Genomic DNA, 19,909 nt, shown 5'->3' on the forward strand with positions numbered 1-19,909 from the left:
AAACAACTATGTGTGAGTATTACATTACATTGAAAATTTATTAAAAAATCCCCCTTTGCCCTAACACAGTACCTCCTACGACTACTACTAGACACCATGCTCTAAAAACTATTTTTTGTCCTCATTACACCTCTGTTACATACACTGTCAACATGCACGCATGATCACTTCACCCTTACTACAAACTACAGAAACTTCAGGAGTAAGGAGGGCGATCTTACCTTGAAAGGAAGGCGGCGGTGCTAACCTCCACGGTAACCTTCTTTCTTGCCTCCGACCGCTCACTCACCGAACGCCGATTGCTCTTCCACGTAGTGCAATTTTTGGAGGGAGAAACAGGGGGAAGGATTTTGATCGTCTTGGTGTTATGTGTATTGCGTGGGTGAGTTGTGCTTAGTTTCGAAAGGTTGGGGAGAAACGGTTGCGTTTTGGGCTCTGGAAACATATTTGTCCTCTTTTACAAAGCCCAGCCGACGTGGCAACCCGTTAAGGCCAGCTCAGCGCCACGGGGCTACGTCACCATTTTCTGTCAACCTTAAACGGAGACACTCAAACGGAGAAGTCAAAATGTCTACTTTTTAACGGGGTGACATTTAAGTATTTCCTAATCCTCGAGAACGAAAATGTCCACAATAACAAAGGTCAGAGACAAAATTATCCTTTACTCTAAAAAATAAGATTAACCACTCAACACCATTTAGAAGACCCACTCCCCACAAACACACGTCTTGTCGCATCGACTTTTTGCAAGTAGAAAAAATAAAGAAAAAGAAAGCTACGATTCATTGATTGCTTCTCTCTCTCTCCCCCTCTCTCTCCACATTTCTCGCAAACTCCATTGTGTTGCGTGTACCAAACCATAAACGCAGGTAATATTCAACCCCCATTCCCTTCTTCTTCACTCTTAGTCTTCTCCTCCTCACAATCTTCACTTTTCTCATTCCGCCAATCTACCCCTTAATCCTTCGATTCATAGAATTCACTTTCATAGCTTCAATTTCTTTTGGCCCTTTTGTGATTTCTCTCTGACTGGGTCGTTTTCTTCCAATTTCAAAAACGACCCTTCGTGGATCTTCAGATTCATTTGCAGAATAGCTTTTTTCTTCAGAGGCTGAGTCATGGGGAGGATGTTTGTGACACATCTTGAAGGGAAGTTCTATAGTTGTAAACACTGCCGCACCCATCTCGCTCTTTGTCAAGACATCGTCTCCAAGGTACGATTTTGATCCATGCCCTCAACTTTTTTAACCATTTCTTCTTCTGGGTATGTACCTTTTTACAAGCTAGATTTTTGTATGAGTTTGTGGTCTAATGTGGTTAGGGATAATCATCCTCTTATAATACTAAGTACTTTCTCGTGTTATTGTTTATTTATTTTTTTCTGTTCTGGTTGATTTGTGTTAATTCGTCAAATATTGTCTCATGGTTGTTGACCAATACAAGACTTCAACTTGATGATGAATTTGATCCACTTTCTAGAGTTATTTTTCTTTGCTCATCTACTTTGAAATGGAGCTGAGTTGCGTGTTTATTGATTGTTCTGTTTGGTGATGGCTTAAGGTGAAAAATATGTATTCCTTTTGGCTTAAAAATATTTATTGATTCTTATGTATTAGATATAGAATCAATCACTGATCTTGAGGTTGGAGCTGAGTTGGGCATTCATATGGTGCTGGTCCTTGATGCTTTGTCTTGGTTTTGGGTTTGGTTTTTCATGAGATTGAGTTTTTCTTTTTGTGTACTCTTCCCAGTTGTGAACTGACTAAATAAATTGCTTAGATCTCAGAAGCGAAAACATAACAAACAGAATGGGTAATGAATAATGAAACAGAAAAGAAATCAATCACGAAATATATCGCTTCCACTTTGCTGGAAAATGGTAAAAAGGTAGAGATTTTCTGTGAATTTGATTGTTACAAACAAAAACCAAGCCGCAACTTGGCTGGTTTTTCTGCCATACTGGAGCTATTAAAAGCCATGATATTATGAGTTTGATTCTTCTTGCCTTGCTTTTAAATAAAGTGACAGTGTTTTTAGGCCTTTTTTTGGGGGGTAAATCTTCCTATAAGTAATGACATTTCCCCTGTTAAGTTGGAAACATTGTTTTAAATGCATATCTGTTATATGCTGAACAATAATTCAATTGATTGCAATTGCATTGCTTTCCACTTGCATACTTGCTTGCGTGTCAGTTGCTGGCACCAGCTCTTCAGTTTGCATCTTCATGTGTTGGGACTTGTTGCCTATGGCACACTTATGCATTGTTCAATTCTGTAATTAGTAATACCTGATGGATTTTCATTTTGATTATAAAATTTGAGGGATGGTGAAATGGGGATCTATTCTTCAAAAAAGATATATGTTTAGTGTAAAAGTTTCTCAAAATTTAGCTTTTTCGTTTCTAGATCCTTTATGGTAATGTTTGATTTATACCAAACCATTGTTATTTGGGCTTTTTCCTAAGAACAAATTTTCTAACTACCATTTTTGCCTGTGTTTTTTATTCAGTCTTTCCACTGCAGACATGGGAAAGCTTATCTCTTCAGTAAGGTGTAAGTTATCCTTGATTTTTGGCACCTTGTGGTTGTGCAATCACTAATATAAATAAACACGCTCTTGCTGGTGTTCGGATCCAAATTATCATCCGTAAAACATAGTAACTTTGTACTTGCCACTTTGTCAAAAAATGAAAAATAGAAGCAAAGAGAGCTTGGTTAAGGGAGTTATTCGTTGCCGTCATCGATTGTGTTGGGTGTGCAAGTCTATCATGAATTCTCTCATGATTGTGATATAGAGACTTGCTAGTGGAAAAATGAAAATTATAGGTGCATGACAAGTTTACAACCACATAACCAGAAAAAAACATAATTCTTAACGCACTCAAGTCCCATCTACTGACATTTAGTTTATTGTGGATAGTGTGATTATTGTCTCTTGTATATGTACTGAAAGTGTTGAGCGGAATAATAGTTTTATTCATCGCTTCTAATCACATTATATTTGCCGTTGGTTCTGCTCCCTAACTCGTTGAAATCTTGTTGATTTTACAGCGTGAACGTTTCTCTTGGTAAAAACGAGGAGAGACAGATGATGACTGGGTGGCATACTGTGGCAGACATTTTCTGTGTTGGTTGTGGATCGATTGTGGGTTGGAAATATGTAAGCTTTTCTGTGAAACTTCACTGGTATGATCCTTCTTCTTTCAATGAACCGCATTACCTTACTCTATTGGTTTCTTTCAGGAAACTGCCCATGAAAAAACCCAGAAGTACAAGGAAGGAAAATCTGTCCTTGAACGGTTAGTAGTTATATTCTGTGACAAAACATTCTTAATCTAATGTGTGCATGTGTGTCGTATCTTGTCCTTGTCCCTGTAGGGATGTTGTGACAGTTTGGATTCCTGTTCTTCGGGAAATTGGGAACATGGACAAAGATACAACATTCCTATATTGTCTTTGTCGCACGTCTCTGTATTTTCTATCGTGAGACACTTGCGAAAGATAGTCTCCCAATGACGAAATGTGATGGTAACCGACAATGTAGTTTGTTTCGATGAACTTTGTGTGCAGGTACAAGGTTTCAGGTCCTGATGGCAGCAATTATTGGGTCAGCCATGAGGCACATGTTGGTGGGAGTGATGTAGATGATGCTTAGTAATAAATAAACCACCGTTGACAATTAAATTGTACATACCCTTTAACTCCCTCTCTGTTGTTCAATCTATGTGGATTTACAGGGGCAAATTAGCCAAATCAGCATCCCCCCCAGAAAAAACACAGTACATTTGGTTGTTGATTCTCATGTAAAGAAGTACTAATGCGCACACTTCTGATCTATCAAGTTGTTCATTTGTGGTTAATCTCTTTATTCAGTATCTTCTAACGTTTTCTTGGTAATGAGATAAAAGGGTACTATGAATAAACCAAATTATGATTAATTGTAGCTGCTTATGTAGAAAGTTTCAAGACTAAATTGCAAATGCAGGTACTCAAGGTGAGGTTGGTTTAGTTTATTTATAGTTAATTGAAGGTTACGCATATTGTTGTGTACTGAATGTAGTGTGTGTAACTTGTGTCGCAATGCAATCAAACTTTGTGTGGTTTCGTGATGTAACTGGGAACTGCTGGAATTAGGAGAGTATATTCCACTTGGATTTTGAAAGTCACACAGAAGAAGCATTTCATATATCAAGATATATAAGACAAGATGATATAAGTTGAACTGATCAAAGTCATCAAACAATGTCATAAAAAAAAAGAAAATAAATATATTTTGAGTTAGCTAAATTTGAATAATTTTTTCTCTTTTCAGATATTCAATTATTCAAGTACCGAAAAATTCCAATAAATTAAACAACCATGGAACATGTATACATCAAATTAGTCATCTATATAAAATATATATTGGAGTATAAATACATATTAAAAATATGTAAAATAATATATATATATATATATATATATATATATATATATATATATATATATATATATATATATATATATATGTGATGTTTAATTTGATAGTATATCTTTTAGAGAAAGTTTAGGGGTTAACAGTTTTATTAAAATTTTGTTAGCAATTATCTAGCAAAAAGAAAGTGAACAATCCTATACATTAGATTAGAAATGTTAATAATGTCTAATTGATGGCTACAAAATACAAATTACAAAATTTGTTGACTCCTAACACTTCTTTTATTTTTTTGTATACATAGTATTAAATTAAAAATTGCTTTTGCTTAAAATGTTGTCCAAAATAAATCTTATCCTTAAACACTTCTTACTTGTTAGGCAAAGAGTACTATAATTTTTCTTAATTAAATAAATTTTAATTATTTATTTTTTATATTTTATATCAATAATTCATATTTAAATTTTAGAATTTAGGATTTTTAGATTTAGAATTTAGTCGATTTATTTTTTGTTTATGCTTTTTTCTTTTACCTTTAATAGCAAGTAGGAGTATCACATTTTTTATTCAGTAATACTAAGGAAACAAAAAATAATTAATCTAAACAATATAAATTTATCTTATTTAATATTTATTTATTGCACGATGTATTAAATAAAATAAAATTCAATAAATTTTGTCAATTTTTAGCTAATATTTTTTAGTTATCGAATATTTTTGTTCTTATTTTGTTTGAAATATATTATCATTCTCCAAAATTCTAAAATAATATTTTTTTATAAAGAACATAACTTCTTAAAGTTTTTAATAATATTAATACATCAAAATCATTTTTTTAAAATATGTTTATTTTAATATTCTTAAAATACATATGAGAAAAATCTAAGTACCAAAAGAAAATCCAATAATTGGATTGCTACTAAAAGCGTAACAGAAGGTGAGGGTTATGATTGGAAAGTCACCGTTGGAAAAGGATTCAAAAAGAACAAAAGCGGAATAGAAGAAGAACACGAGATTGAGAATGAAGCAACGAGGGGCATTATGGTGATTATCCATCCAAACCATCCATGAAAGATTGAAAACACGTAACGTAGTCTTCAAGTGATAGTAACATCAAACGGAATCTATTCTCTCTCTCACTCCACGCTTTCCCCATTTTCCACTCCAAACTTCTCCCTAATTACCAAAATGCCACTCCCTCCCCTCTCCTTTCTTCTCTTTTCAGTCTTCACTCTCACTCCCTCCCTTTCTTCACAACAAATCGAACTTTCTGGAACCTCAATCTCTGTGCCTTCTCCTTCTCTTTCTCCTTCGAGCTTAAGCTTACACCACCTCCTTCTCTGAACCTCGCGCTACGTTAACATTGCTTATTTTCTTCCCTATTTTGAACTATTATTTATTTATTTATTTATTATTCTTTTAGCATTTGGCGTATAAAGTGTTATCGGTTGGTGTGAGGGTGAGAGGGTTTGGTGAAGTGAACAAGGGAACTAAGTTAGGTTCTTTGGTTGCAGCTTAATCATTAATAATTCATTATTGTTTTTATTTCGATCCCTAATTATTATTACTGCACAGTTTGAAGTTTCGAGTGTTGGAGTTTTCGATTTTTTATTTTTAAAATTTTTTTTTTGGTTGGGGATGAATCGGAGTGGTTTCAGGGGTCATGAAATGCAGATGCAAGCTGCGTTTAACCAGAGGCACCACCAATTGGGGGTGTTGAGGTCTTCTTCGGTGATGATGAAGGACAGGGACGAAGAACTCGCCTTGTTCCTTGAGATGAGGAAACGCGAGAAGGAGCGAACCGATTCGCTGCTTCGCGCCTCTGATGAACTCCATGCTGACGCACCCTTAGGTCTTACTGCATTTCTTATTCAAGCTTTTTTGGATATTGTTTAACTCTTTTATTGTTGTTGTTGTCAATTGAATTGGGTGTGTATTATTGCAGGGTCGAACCCGGGAACATCTCCATTGTTTAACATCCCGTTAGCCACGCCAGCTCCTGTGAGGAAGACTGGTGCTGATGATTTTCTCAATTCGGAGAACGATAAGAATGACTATGATTGGTATGTGCTGCTGCATCTTTCTATTTATGTTTAATGTAGTTCCTTGAGAATATGCTTTTTTGTAAAGGGAACGTTTTACAGTTTATAGTAGCTGATAGTTTATTGAGCACTTGAGCTGAACCAAATACATTTCTTAATTCTGAGTGAGGTAGATAGAATGATAAATTGGTCATAGCTGAATCTTATTTCTCTTACTGCTAGATAGTTAGATATTGGATTCAAGTTTTGCAAATTGAAAATAATAATAATAATAATAATAATAATAATAATAATTAAAAAAAAAAAAGGCTGTGAGATATTTTATTACCATGTTGGGTCAACTCAGCTTGAACCAGCTAAGTATAATAAATTCTAGAAATTGGTGGTTTAAACAAAATTGAAGGAGGGAAAAAAAGTACATCTGGTTAGTTTCTTGAATGTGAAACATTAAGCTCATGAGTGTAAGCAGCTACCATTCATTTAATACATTGGCTAGTTTAAGCAAATTAGATGAAGGTCCACAATATACTGCTTGAATATAGAGGTCAAGGGTATAGTGTTTCATCTTTCCATAAAGTGTACAATTACGCTGGTTTTTATGCTAATGAATCTTGTGTCTTCACACTTGATATTTGACACATAATGTTTAGTACTATTTATAGTTACTTCTTTGTAGTAATATGGAAATTGGTATAGTTAACTACACAATTAATATTCTAGATAATTCTGTTTTTAAGTCATAATTAATTAGTACTGTCATGACACACTTTTAGCAGTATTATTGTCTTCACAATTTTTCTCCCAACGCTACTCAAATCACATTTGTAAACCTTTTTTTTCATATATGCTCTTTGTATGATCAGACATATAGGCTTTCATTATTATTAATAATGCATTATCTTTGGTCACATGCTATACATAATTGATATGACTTTTAATGTTTCTAATGTAAAGTGGAATGCATGTTTTTCAAATTAGGGCTTAGCTTGCTTATTGTCTTGTCAGGCTTCTAACTCCTCCGGGAACTCCACTTTTTCCATCTTTGGAGATGGAAACTCAAAAAACTGTTATGAGTCAGCTTAGTGATCCAACTTCACGTCCCAATGTATTAAAATCTAGAGTAAGCAGTTCTATTCAAGGTTTTCGATCATACCAATCATTTTCTGGCAATTGTCGTGTACATGTTCTGTGTTTTGTTTGAATTCCTTAATGAAATTGTTCTTATCCATGTAAGCTCCCTCCTGATTTTGGAGAAAGTTAATGAGCAATGTGATTATATTCACTACGCACTGTGCACGATAAACTTGACTTAAGCAGAAATTAAAGGATTCTTATTTTAAGTATCGAGGATTATGAAGAATGTATTGAGTTTTGCAGGTATAATTGACTAACGCGATCATTCTTGGTAATAATTGGTTCATGCTTTAACTTATATTTATAATTTGGCATTCTAGACTTTTATTCATGGCAGTAGTCATGAAGTCTCTTTGCTTAAAAACAGTTTCATGGTTTCAGTTGGCAAATTCTCTGTCAGAACCTAGTGGGAGGAGCAGCCTAGTATGTAAACAATCAGCTTTCTCGCCCGGGTTAAGTTCATCTAGTGGCGTAACTAGGAGGCCCTCATCATCATCAGGAAATCCAGGATCAAGACCTGCAACTCCTACTGGACGCCCTACATTGACCAGAGTTTCAAAACCCAGATCTTCAACACCTACTTCTCGGGCTACCTTATCTTCAGCTAGGACGGCGGTTGCTACAAACAAGACCACATCTTCTACAACCAAGCCTGTGGTTTCTCTTACAAAGAGTATGATTTCTGCCTCCAAGACTACGGTCGCTGCAACTAAACCCACAGTTCCAGCTAGATCCTCTACACCTTTGTCAAGATCTACTGTAAGATCTTCAACACCAACTAGCAGGCCTACCATACCTTCATCCAGGTCCATATCAAGGGCATCTACTCCAACTAGGCGACCAACCACACCATCAAGTGCACCCAGCATATCTGCTCCTTCAGCTAAGGCTTCTTCAATCTCCAAGCCAGCTCCGGTGGTGTCACAGCAACCAGCATCTTCACGTGGCACTTCACCAACTGTAAGATCAAGACCATGGAATCCATCTGAGATGCCTGGCTTTTCACTTGATGCTCCACCCAATTTGAGGACATCACTACCAGAAAGGCCACTGTCAGCAACTAGGGGGAGGCCTGGAGCACCCAGTTCTCGGTCTTCATCTGTTGAGCCAGCTCCTAGCGGCAGACCAAGGCGGCAATCATGTTCTCCTTCTAGAGGACGGTCCTCTGGCGGTTCTCATCCTACAGGAAGCTCTATGCCTGCTGTCAGTCGTGGGTACTCAAAAGCAAATGACAATGTCAATCCTATTGTAATTGGCACCAAGATGGTTGAGAGGGTAATAAATATGCGGAAATTAGCACCACCAAGGCTGGATGACAAAAACTCTCCCCATGGTAATCTTTCTGGGAAGTCATCTTCGTCACCAGATAGCTCAGGTTTTGGAAGAACACTCTCAAAGAAATCCTTGGATATGGCTATTAGGCATATGGTACGCTTCTTCATATTTTCTATACTAGTTTGGATCTCGTAAGAATAAACTTGTAATGCATCTGATTCGAATCCCTTCTTGAAATGCTACAATAACTTGTTCCCTAACTGGACTTATTTGATATTTGATGAAAGATTGTTAATCAGATCAAAGTGAATAAAACTGTGTCTAGATATATGTTTATTGCTTACACTTTTTTGTTTCTCTTGACCAGGATATACGGCAAAGGGTTCCAGGCAATTTACGACCATTGATGACAAACATTCCAGCATCTTCAATGTATAGTGTGCGCACGGGGGCTCAGCGTAGCCGTACTGTCAGTGTCTCGGGCTCACCTCATGCCACAAGCAGTAATGCTGGTTCTGAAATTAGTGTAAATCAAAATGGACATTGTCTAGATAGTAGTGAAATAGATGAGGATTTCGTCAGTGAGAGAGGTGGTCAATCTCCGACGAGTGTCCGGGGCAGGTGAAGGATGAGTCATGTATCTACATTTAAATGGCAAAAACATTCTTTCAGCCATGGTGGATTTGCATGTGAAGCTAACTATGCTTATGTTGTTGTAAAGTTTATTGGAAGAATGGAAGTGGTGTAACTTGTGTGTAACGGAAGGTATTTGTGATTATGTTCCTAATGGCCTATCGTTCATATTGCCATCAAGGATGTTTTGTACTATTTTGTTGAAATTTAGTACTAAACATTTAACGCTATAGCATGTGTTGAAATATTTTAATTAAGGTTCATTATGCAAGTATTTGGTTTAAGGGACACGACAAATGTAGGGATTTTTTCAGAAATAAAATAAAAAAATTCATATTTTTCTAAACACCATTGTTGAACTTTAATTTTTCAAATAAGATTTTTTTTTTTTTGGTTTAGAGCAAGTTTGCTGCACCCCAACAAACTCTAAAAATTATAGAATTTGCTTAATCCATTTTAACTCATTATCATCGTCTCCAAATAGTATATAGATCTACAAACAGTATATATGAATACACAAAAATACACAAACAACGAGTATAGTTTTTTCAAGAATTTTTTTAATTATAAATTAAAAAAAAATAATCCATATTTAACGATGGCAACCATTATCATCGTCTTCACATGTATACTAGATTAAGTTATATTTAACAAGAATTTTTTTAATTATAAGCCGTATTTTATTTTGAAAAAATTTATTTATATTTTTTAAAATTTTTTTCAAAATAAAATACGATTTATAATTAAAAAAAATTCTTGTTAAATATGACTTATTCTAGTGTACCAATGTATTTTTGGAGACGATGATAATGGTTGTCATTGTTAAATGTAGCTTATTTTTTAATTTATAATTAAAAAAAATTCTTGAAGAAGCTATGTTTGCTGTATGTGTATTTTTGTATACTCCTATATATTATTTATAAATTTATATACTATATGGAGTTGATAATGGATTAAAATGGATTAAAAACGCGAATTTCAAAAAATTTAAAGAGAGTTCACTGGGATAAGACGAATTCTATGATTTTTATAGAATAAAAAAAATCGTATTTGAGGAATTAAAGTTTAAAAATGATGTTTTGAAAAATATGAATTTTTTTTATTTTATTTCTAAAAAAATCCACAAATGGTAGAAAAAAAAACATCTTTTTTTAAAGTTATAATTTATATTTTTTAATTTTTTTAAAAAATATTTTTTACGTAATAAATAAATAAATAAATACTTTTATATAGTTATATCATAAAAAAAATTATATAAAATATTCAAACATAAAATTATTTTTATTCTTTTGTAAAAATTTTTTGAAAAAAGATAACTTAAAAAGATATTTTTTTAAAAAATTCACTCAAATAATCTTTTTTATTTGATAAGATAGTAACAAATTAGAAATTTTTTTATGCCTATATATATATGATTACAACAACACAGCAACGACACTTCAACAGTTGATAGCAAAAAACTGGTGTATGCGACTCTTGGATATACATAGCAACTTTGTTGAATTGAAGGAGTTTTTTCAAGGTAACTAAAGCTCTTTTAAGTATTTATATGTAAATTATATATATATATATATATATATATATATATATATATATATATATATATATATATGTGTGTGTGTGAAAAAATCTATTGATGATGATTCGAAAAATAAATGTATTTCTAATTTTCACCCATTATTTTATTGAATTTAGTTACTATTTACCATTCTTTGAATCAATAATTCTCCCCACTCTTTTAAGGTCATGAGAGATTCGAATCAGTTAATAAACTGATAAAATTACTAGTTCAATAGTTTATTGGTTAAATTGAAATTTAATCAATTTAATTAAATATTAAATAAAATAATTCTAAATAGCAAAAATAATTTCAAACAACAGCAAAAATAATTATTCAGTAATCCATCAGAAAATATTTTTTTTTCTCTTTATCATGGCATGTACCTATTATTAGATGTCTTAAATATTTAAATAATATTCCTTTATATGCTATAACTTTTGAACAATTATTGTTTACATATTGATGCGAGTTTTTTTTGTCCTTTACTAAACTATTGTATCTGCCTTGTTATGAATGGAATACCGCTATAATGAAGAGAAACAGATGGAAAATTACAAGCATCAACAATTGATAAAGCAGATAATAGAGGAGCAAGAGCAAGAAACTAAGAACAAGAAGAACCAAGAACAACAAGGTGGTTACTCTGTGAAAGAAAGAACAACCGTTGGTGGTGGTGGCGCAACTTCGACGAAAAAGGCAGTGGACATTGCTCCTCGTCTGACATCTTTTCTTGAGAAAGATGAATATTTTCTTACTCCTTGGAGTTGGAATTCCAATTCTTCTTCAAGTTCTTTAAACCAACAAGGAAGAAAAAGCCACCATCAATTTCAACCTGGGTCGTTTTTCGTTAGAGAGGTAAAACTCTTAATTCAATTCAATTCAAACCAGTTCTTTTTTTTTTCTTTTATAATTCTTGATTATTAGTGCAATTATTAACCTTTTTTATTTTATTAATGATTATTATCAGTATCCAGAGTATTTTGGGAGTCATAATTATTATCCGGTACCTAATCAATCTGATTCGAAAAAGCCTAATCCATAAGGTATGTGAAAAGACTGATTTTTTTTGTTTTATATATATATATATATATATATATATATATATATATATATATATATATATATATATATATATATATATATATAACAATTTGATGAATGAACAATGTTAGCTTTATTTATTGATTTGACAATCCAATTTTACAAACTAGCTTCACAAATCACAGTTATTGTTTATACATTCAAATTAATGTTACAATCAAATACATATCACCCTATCTGATCTTTGGATTAAAGGTGTATGTTAGTTTCTCGTACTAATTGTTTATGGGTTTTTAGAGTATGTATGTATCTTTATAATAATTATACCCGGTGATGTGTATTGCTATGTAAATTATGTTCAATCTTTACTATTCTTTAAGTTATCTTTTAAATTGTTCAATTATAATATGGTATCATATTCTATTTTATATTTGTTGGGTCACATGTGTATCGTATATTTTAATTTTAAATATTCAGTTCTAGATGTTTTAGAAAATATGATATATTTGTTAAATATAATTTTGATATTCTTTATTAAGCTAGTTTTTAAAATTGAATTAGATTCGATTAATTTTAGTTCAACTACATGTCAAGAAATATAAAAATGAATAAGTTGATGGAATATATTATTCATCAAAACTCAAAATTCTCCTCTTTACTTTTTTTTTTCAGGTTTGTTGACTGCGTTGACTAGAAGAGGTCTTAATAGCGTGACAGTGAGAGAGCAAGGAATGAAACATGGAGAGAGTAATTAATTCTGATAATTCTTTGTAGTTAGTATTGGAGGTAGTTTAGTTTAATTTATTCTTGTTTGTTGGAACTTGGAATTAAATATGGGTCTGGATTCTGATTTTTCTGCGACGTTTGGAATATTTTAGTAAAATATTTGAGTTAATCCTCAAAATGACCCCTGAAATTTGACCTCCAACTTAATTTAGTCCTTGAATTATCAATTGACTCAAATTGTACCCTGAAATTTTAAGACGTGACTCAAGTTAGCCCTTCCGTCTATTTCCGTTACCGGAAAGCTGACATGGCACATGTAATTGACACTTGGTAGCCTCAACAGTTGTCTGACGTGGCAAAATTCTTGTATGCATCAATTTAGCCCCCAATAATTTAAAAAAAAAATTCCTGCATAAGTCTTCTTATCAGGCTTCACCTCTTCCTTTATAAACCTTGTACAATTCAACTTCACCTCCTCCACTATGCCTCAGATCCCTCCTAACTCTCCTGTCACCACCATCATCTTCTTCACCATAACCACCATTTTCTTCTTCACACCCATCTCTTCTCCGCCACTCATATCTATCCTTATCCTTATTCCTACCCCTATCGTTCTCTCTATCCCTTCCCCTTCTCCTAGAATCCCCTTTTTCATCATCATAATCATCATTATCTCTATCTCTATCTCTATTCCTATCTCTATGTCTTTCATCTCTATCATATTGATCATACTTGTCTCTTCTATCTCTTCTATCCTTTCTATCTCTGTCTCTTTCTCTGTGCCCATCTTCACCGTGTATTTTTCTGTCTCTATCACCACCATGTTTCTCTTTGGCTTCAGCTTCAATCTCCTTCTGCAGCTCCTTAACTCTATCCCTATCATCAGCAATAGCCAATGCCTTGAACTTCCCCTTCGAACCAACACCGTCCTACTTCGAACCCTTGACGTCACTGTTCCCAGAACCCTTCTTCGGAGGAAGAATAGCGTGGATTATCGTGAGAAGTGTACGGACAAATTGAGAAGCTTGTGGAGTTCTCCACCGCCATGGCTCTAATGAAGAACCGAAGCGCGAATGACGAATTGGGAATTAGCGTGGATTCGTGGAGTTACCTGAGGTTTAGTTGCTGCCTCCTAACTCACCAGAAACGACTATGATTTGGGAGAAATAGGGGTTGCTAGGTTTTTTTTTTTAAATTATTGGGGGCTAAATTGATGCATACAATAATTTCGCCATGTCAGACAATTGTTGAGGCTGCCAGGTGTCAACTACATGTGCCACATCAGTTTTTCGGTGACAGAAATAGACGGAAGGGCTAACTTGAATCACGTCTTAAAATTTCAGGGTATAATTTGAGTCAATTGGTAATTCAAGGGCTAAATTGAGTTGGAAGTCAAATTTCAGGGATCATTTTGAGTATTAACTCCAAAATATTTAGATACATTGACATAAAACTATAAAAGTACATTCTCTTATTCTGCAAATTTTCTAATTTTTCTTATTTATCTTACTCTTTCCATTTGAGGATAAGAAAAACTATTAACAGAATAATACAGTTTCTGTTTGATAAGAAAAAAATTATCAAAACTGTATGGTTTGCTTAGCAAGAAGTTGGTGTGTGAAAGCTTAAACCAATCAATTCTCAACCATTGCTTTATTTATTTTAAAGCTAATTATTTCTACAGATTAATGTGTATTTCAAGTTGTTTATTTTCACTTTTCTGTTATAATTAGATTAATGTGAAATTTGTTGAGAACTGATAATATGGGTTAGATCTTGGATATTCTAAAATTTAGTGTTAAAAGAAAAATCTTTAACCAAAATATAGATTTATTTTGTTTCTCATTTATGCTAATTGAAAATTTAATATTAATTTTAACGAGCAATAATGTTTGAGATACACAAAAAAAAATTGTAAAAATAGTCTAAATTTATTTTATTTAGTATTTATCAATTGTAAATATTTAAAAAAAAAAAGCAAATTTGAACATTTTTTTGTTCTAGTTTGGGCTGTAATTTAACGTGATTTTGTTAAATATGAATACTTAATAATTTAGTTATCTTATCTTATTTTATCTTATCTTGGTATCATTAACCTTTATCTTATCCTTGGGAAAGAACATGCACCTATTGGTATCATTAACCTTGGCATAAACTACTCCTTTATCTTATCTTTTCTAATTATCCTTGTGAATTTAGTTACCATTCACATGAAGCCTAGTGCAGAGCAAGTAGTTTATCAAGATAACTAGAGAACATCAAATAAAGAGGGCAGAGAAATCAGACCTTAGTTTCACAGGCAGTAACGTCATAGCGGAAAAGCCTTCTCGGCATCCGATCTTCCCACTACAACACCAAAGCACAAAAACTTAAGCACATAACATGATAAACAGTACATACAACAACAAAACTGATGAAAATGTTAAACATGTTGATCAAATCTGCCACCATCAAAACTTCATAATTACCTCCCCAAGAATGAGCGAGTCCAAAAAGGCCACATATTGCTCTTTGCATAGTGGCAAGTCCTTTCCACCAACCTTCTCAACCTCTTTAAATTTTATTTTAATTTATTTAGTTATCCTTTTTTTGGTGTTCCATATTGTTAATCCAATATCTGTACATGAAATATTTAAATAAGTATAAATTATTAGGTAGATTTAAGTTTTGATATCACATATGCACAACAATTAAGTAAAGCAACATATTAAGTGTTTTGATATCACTACAATTATTTATCAATGGCAATTCATCCTAGTCTCTTGGATTATGAAGTCTCTTACAAAGGAAACCTAAAATCCTCACTGCAATGACAAATCAATGGCAATGCAGTGCATCGTAGTCTCTTCGATTATCAGCTCCTTTTTCTGTAATATAAAAGCCAGTCAATGTGGCGGAGAAAAATGCAAAGCGCAATAAAAGAAAACAGAAACGAACATTAAAATAGAGAAAAGGGGAAATAGATTAAGGTGAAATGCAACCTGCTCCTGGTATTCCTTTGCATATTGCTTTGCCCTGCTGTAAATGAGCTTGCGGCTCTCAGCTCTCTTTTTCTTTGCAGCATCAAGCTCCTCCTTTTTCTTCAAGGCCCATTCCTCTTCCCTCTTTTGCTTCTTAAGCACAGACTCGGGAACAATTGCTTTCACCTCCTCACCCATCTCTTCCATTCATTCAAAATAAAAATCTCAGTTATAATTAACATCCAACAAAGAATTCATTAGTTTCATTTATTATACTGACACATTTCAGCTCCAACTCAAAAGCTAAATGTTCAATGTTTCAAATAAGAAAACTACAAGCTCTCTAAAACAATAAAAAAAAATAGGTCCTTCCAATGTTTTTTAACAATGAAAATCCGTTTACATCAAATTCATACTAAGAACAGAGAACTTCCCATGTTTTTTAACAATGATAATCCAATTTTCCACACAACATGCTGAATACAAGCTAATCAGATCACGAGATATAATAAGAATAACACGGACAAATCAAAAGAGTGACAGAAAAGAAATGAAGCCGAAACAAGGAATGAAAATCAACAAGCAATAGATCTGGAAATCGCAGAAGATTGAAGGAAACACGAAGAGTGAAGAGAATAGACATTAACGGAGGGAACTGAGAGGGAACGAACCTGCTGAAAGTGGAATGCGAAGTCGCTCTCAGAGAGATTAGGGTTTTGGTGTGTGGCGACTGAGTTCTTAATGGATCTGAATCGGCGATTAGGAGGTTACCTGCTTGAAGACTCAATGATATGATCCATCCCTATTCATAAAGAAAAATTCAAATTGTTAGCCTTATTAGCTTCTCTAATAAGCACCCAACCCCAATCTGGTTCAACAAAATACTATCTTAATTAGGAATATGAAAGCTAATCAAATTTAATCAAGCATAAAGCAGAGTTTGTTACACACAGAAAGCATATATATAAGAGGAAATAGGAAATGTAAAAGCATATATACTCCTACTACTGCATGTGGACAGTACTCTTAATGTGAAACAGATAATCGGTGGCGTTCTTAATTAAGTAATTTCCACACAGAAATTAAAATTTCACTAATTAATCAAGATCCATATTATGTATAGTTATGAGCAGTGAAATTAAGTAAAGGTGATATTGGATTAGAGAGAGGGAGAATGAAGAGGTACGAACCAGGGATCGCTGGAATATTCGAAGAGCTTGCCTTTGGTAGAGAAGATGATGAGTGCGACTTCGGCATCGCATAGCACTGAGATTTCGTTTGCCTTCTTCAGCAAACGTACCTATCTACCTATCCTCTGTAACATTGAATCTCCTTCAATCTCCTAATATTCAGCACATTAAACCTCCTCTGAGAAAATCAATAAACACATCAATAAAGTAAACTTTCTTCTTAATTAATTGAATGGTTTAAGCGAAAGGAAACTAACCAAATCGCCTTCAATGACGTATTTGGAGACTTTATCTCTAAGAGTGATGAGTTCCTCTTCGCTGAGATCCTTAGTGACCTTGTTGTCCATGCTTATATCGCAGAGAATCTTGCGAGCTCTGCTCCTTCCGATTCCATGGATGTACTGTAGCGAGAACTCGATTCTCTTGTTGTTCGGAATCTCCACTCCGCCAACTCGAGCGCACTCTATGCTTAACCCTCTCACCTGAGCACACAAATTCGAAAGTAAACAAAGAAATTTCAGAAATGTAAGGTAGAGTTTGTTTTATGTTACCTTGGGAGGGTTGAGAACAGGGAAATAGATGGCTCTGGAAAGAGGTCTTGGGTTTGAGATTAGGGGAGTTAAATCTCAATTTGACCCCTGAAATTTGGCCTGATGCTCAGAATGATCCCTACAATTTCGTTGGCCCCAATTAGAACCCTCAAATTTGCAATTATAGCTTCAGCTTACCCCTGCGATCATCTCTGTCACTGAAATACTGATCTAGCGCAATTGCATAAAATGGGGGACACTACTTAAATGACGGCGCATTGGTTTCGTGCCTAAACCCTTTGAAAACCACGTAGTGTAAGGGTTTTCTTGATGTTTTGCAACTTATGATCGTCCTAGTGGAAAAAAAGAGAGTTTTAACCCACAAAAAATTGAAACGACGTGGTTTTCAAAGGGTTTAGGCGCGAAACCAATGCGCCATTATTTAAGTAGTGTCCACCATATCATGTAATTGCATTAGATCAGCATTCTGCTGATGAAGATGATCGCAGGGGCAAGCCAGAGCCACAATTACAAATTTGGGGGTTCTAATTGGGGCCAACGAAATTGTAGGGGTCATTCTAAGTATCGGTCTAAATTTCAGGGGTCAAATTGAGATTTAACTCGAGATTAGGGCGAGAGAGGGAGCTAGGGGCATCGCTAGCGTTTGTGCCATGCTCGAGTTGTTCTTCTTCTTCCTCTGCTGCTAGAAAAAAAAAATAGAAAAATAATTCTCTTTGAGAACGTGACTTGCCTATTAATCTTGTTCTCGATCCTCTTCAACTGCACTCTTCCGCTTCCCATCGATCCACAGACAAAAATGTATTTTTAGATTACACTAACAAGAGAGAGAAAGCTTAAATTTGAAGAACCCAAAGAACACAGTAAGTACTTGTGGTTCTTCCAACAATATTCTAAGAATTTTGAAGGTCTACGGAAGGTATTAAGTGATGTCTCTGTTTCTCTTCCTTCGAAGAATATGAAACGCAGGGAACTGTTTAACTTCTTCTACATGTGTTCATAATTAATTGGATTAACGGATGGCTTCCACATTGTCAAAACCTACGTAGTAACTAGAATAATTAGTATTATTAATTGAATCTAGAAGAATTACAAAAGGTTCTAGCAAAAATAAGCAAAGAAACGAAAAAACTTAGCATAAGAAATTGAATCTTACGTTTGAGAGGATTTATTTCGTTCTTCTGTTGAGGCAAACTGATCCAGAGCAATGTGTGTTGACTGAGCTCCATTATTTCTTTTTTTATTTTTTTTCTCTTATTGTCTCCAAGGCTTGCCTTCTTTTTTCTGCAGCATTATCTTTTTCTTGTTCAGTTCTGAAAGTTCATAAAATAAGTATCAACACACCTAAAACGAAAATATCAATAAAAGAAAATCTGATTCGAGAAACTTACTCCCTGTTAGATTGGGTTTGTTTTTCTACCAACCTTTGCGGTTGTTTTCTTTTTATTATGGGTGTTTTCTCAATTTATTTTTCTCTGTAAGACAAACAAATGCATCGAATTTATAACCAAGAAAAATATAAGCAAGAACAAGAAAATAACAATCAATTCAACCAAATTGACAAACACCACCGAACTAAAAATAATTAAAAGGCAGAATCCAAAATTTGAAGAACACCGAACCGAAAGAAATGCATTTGCTGAACAATACTTACTGGCTTTCAGATTTGCTTGTGCTCTATGAATTTGTCGGCACATGCTTCTTTTTTTTGTTTGTCTTTTAACTAGGGGTGAGCACGGGTAGCGACAAGGGCGGAGCCACATAGAAGGTAAGGGGTGTAATGGCCTCCCCCAACCGTCAATTTTTCTTTATAAATTATACATAAAATTTAATTTAGCCCCCCTAAATATTTTATTTTATTTTATTTTAAATATAAAATTAATTTTTTGGCCCCTCTCTCACATTGAGGTTAGCTCCGCCCCTAGCCGTAGTGGGTACCCAATTACCCGTCTGAATTCGAACCGAACTAATTAAATTGGTTCTGAAACCAACGGGTAATCGGGTCCAACCCGAACCAAACCGATAATTTTTGTTAGTGATTGGTTCGGGTATCGGTTTTGGGGGTGCGAAACCCGAACCAACCCGCAAACCCGATCATATATTAATTAAATAAAAAAATAAAAAAATATATATGACTTTTCTATTAGACAATGATTATTCATTATTAATATGTTTGGATTTTAATGAGTTTAATTTTTAATGTATTTGATGTTTAACATGTTTGGATTATTTCTATTGATGTTACATGTTTATTATACTTGTTGAATTTTTAAGATAAAAATTTGTTTTTTTTTTTTTATGAATTTCAAAGTCATTGGGTACCCAATTACCCGAACCGAACCAATCCGTTTTTAATCGGTTTGGTTTGGTTCGGATACATATACAA

General features: G+C 33.9%; 4 protein-coding genes across 4 annotated transcripts; 2 read left to right on the forward strand and 2 right to left on the reverse strand.

The window, feature by feature from the left end:
- The first annotated feature begins 706 nt into the window (after window positions 1-706).
- LOC112702384 (protein yippee-like) lies at window positions 707-3,859 on the forward strand. The gene is made up of 6 exons (XM_025753386.3): window positions 707-869; window positions 1,079-1,214; window positions 2,509-2,552; window positions 3,051-3,159; window positions 3,243-3,298; window positions 3,570-3,859. Exons 2-6 carry the CDS (start codon window positions 1,119-1,121, stop codon window positions 3,652-3,654), a joined length of 390 nt encoding a protein of 129 aa, XP_025609171.1. The 5' UTR covers window positions 707-869; window positions 1,079-1,118; the 3' UTR covers window positions 3,655-3,859.
- A 1,560-nt stretch (window positions 3,860-5,419) lies between these two features.
- LOC112702385 (uncharacterized) lies at window positions 5,420-9,727 on the forward strand. Its single transcript, XM_029287877.2, has 6 exons — window positions 5,420-5,457; window positions 6,072-6,265; window positions 6,359-6,476; window positions 7,461-7,575; window positions 7,971-9,017; window positions 9,232-9,727. The coding sequence occupies exons 1-6, from the start codon at window positions 5,435-5,437 to the stop codon at window positions 9,487-9,489; spliced, it is 1,755 nt and encodes a 584-aa protein (XP_029143710.1). The 5' UTR covers window positions 5,420-5,434; the 3' UTR covers window positions 9,490-9,727.
- A 1,734-nt stretch (window positions 9,728-11,461) lies between these two features.
- On the reverse strand, window positions 11,462-15,983 carry LOC112702386 (large ribosomal subunit protein uL30w-like). The gene is made up of 3 exons (XM_025753388.3): window positions 15,807-15,983; window positions 15,112-15,171; window positions 11,462-11,890 (listed from the first exon to the last, which is right to left on the reverse strand). Exons 1-3 carry the CDS (start codon window positions 15,981-15,983, stop codon window positions 11,810-11,812), a joined length of 318 nt encoding a protein of 105 aa, XP_025609173.1. The 3' UTR covers window positions 11,462-11,809.
- Window positions 15,807-18,436, reverse strand: LOC140174450 (agamous-like MADS-box protein AP1). The gene is made up of 4 exons (XM_072199055.1): window positions 18,234-18,436; window positions 16,976-17,087; window positions 16,457-16,587; window positions 15,807-15,985 (listed from the first exon to the last, which is right to left on the reverse strand). Exons 1-3 carry the CDS (start codon window positions 18,304-18,306, stop codon window positions 16,569-16,571), a joined length of 204 nt encoding a protein of 67 aa, XP_072055156.1. The 5' UTR covers window positions 18,307-18,436; the 3' UTR covers window positions 15,807-15,985; window positions 16,457-16,568.
- Window positions 18,437-19,909: the final 1,473 nt, after the last annotated feature.

Source organism: Arachis hypogaea, chromosome 7 (genome assembly GCF_003086295.3).
Source record: "Arachis hypogaea cultivar Tifrunner chromosome 7, arahy.Tifrunner.gnm2.J5K5, whole genome shotgun sequence".
NCBI lineage: Eukaryota > Viridiplantae > Streptophyta > Magnoliopsida > Fabales > Fabaceae > Arachis > Arachis hypogaea.

Bases quoted from the DNA above. Each gene is read 5' to 3' on its own strand.
- LOC112702384 (XM_025753386.3), top strand. From the start codon at position 1,119: ATGGGGAGGATGTTTGTGACACATCTTGAAGGGAAGTTCTATAGTTGT. The intron at 1,215-2,508 runs GTACGATTTTGA...TTTTTTATTCAG, and splicing joins GTCAAGACATCGTCTCCAAG to TCTTTCCACTGCAGACATGG. The intron at 2,553-3,050 runs GTAAGTTATCCT...TTGATTTTACAG, and splicing joins GCTTATCTCTTCAGTAAGGT to CGTGAACGTTTCTCTTGGTA.
- LOC112702385 (XM_029287877.2), top strand. From the start codon at position 5,435: ATGAAGCAACGAGGGGCATTATG. The intron at 6,266-6,358 runs GTCTTACTGCAT...GTATTATTGCAG, and splicing joins CCATGCTGACGCACCCTTAG to GGTCGAACCCGGGAACATCT. The intron at 7,576-7,970 runs GTAAGCAGTTCT...TCATGGTTTCAG, and splicing joins CCAATGTATTAAAATCTAGA to TTGGCAAATTCTCTGTCAGA.
- LOC112702386 (XM_025753388.3), bottom strand. From the start codon at position 15,983: ATGGGTGAGGAGGTGAAAGCAATTGTTCCCGAGTCTGTGCTTAAGAAG. The intron at 15,172-15,806 runs GTTGCATTTCAC...TTGGTGTTGTAG, and splicing joins CAAAGGAATACCAGGAGCAG to TGGGAAGATCGGATGCCGAG. The intron at 11,891-15,111 runs GTCTGATTTCTC...AAAACGACCCAG, and splicing joins TTACTGCCTGTGAAACTAAG to GTTGAAATTGATGGTGGCTT.
- LOC140174450 (XM_072199055.1), bottom strand. From the start codon at position 18,306: ATGGGAAGCGGAAGAGTGCAGTTGAAGAGGATCGAGAACAAGATTAAT. The intron at 17,088-18,233 runs TTATTTTTCTAT...GGATAGGTAGAT, and splicing joins AGTCACGTTCTCAAAGAGAA to AGGTACGTTTGCTGAAGAAG.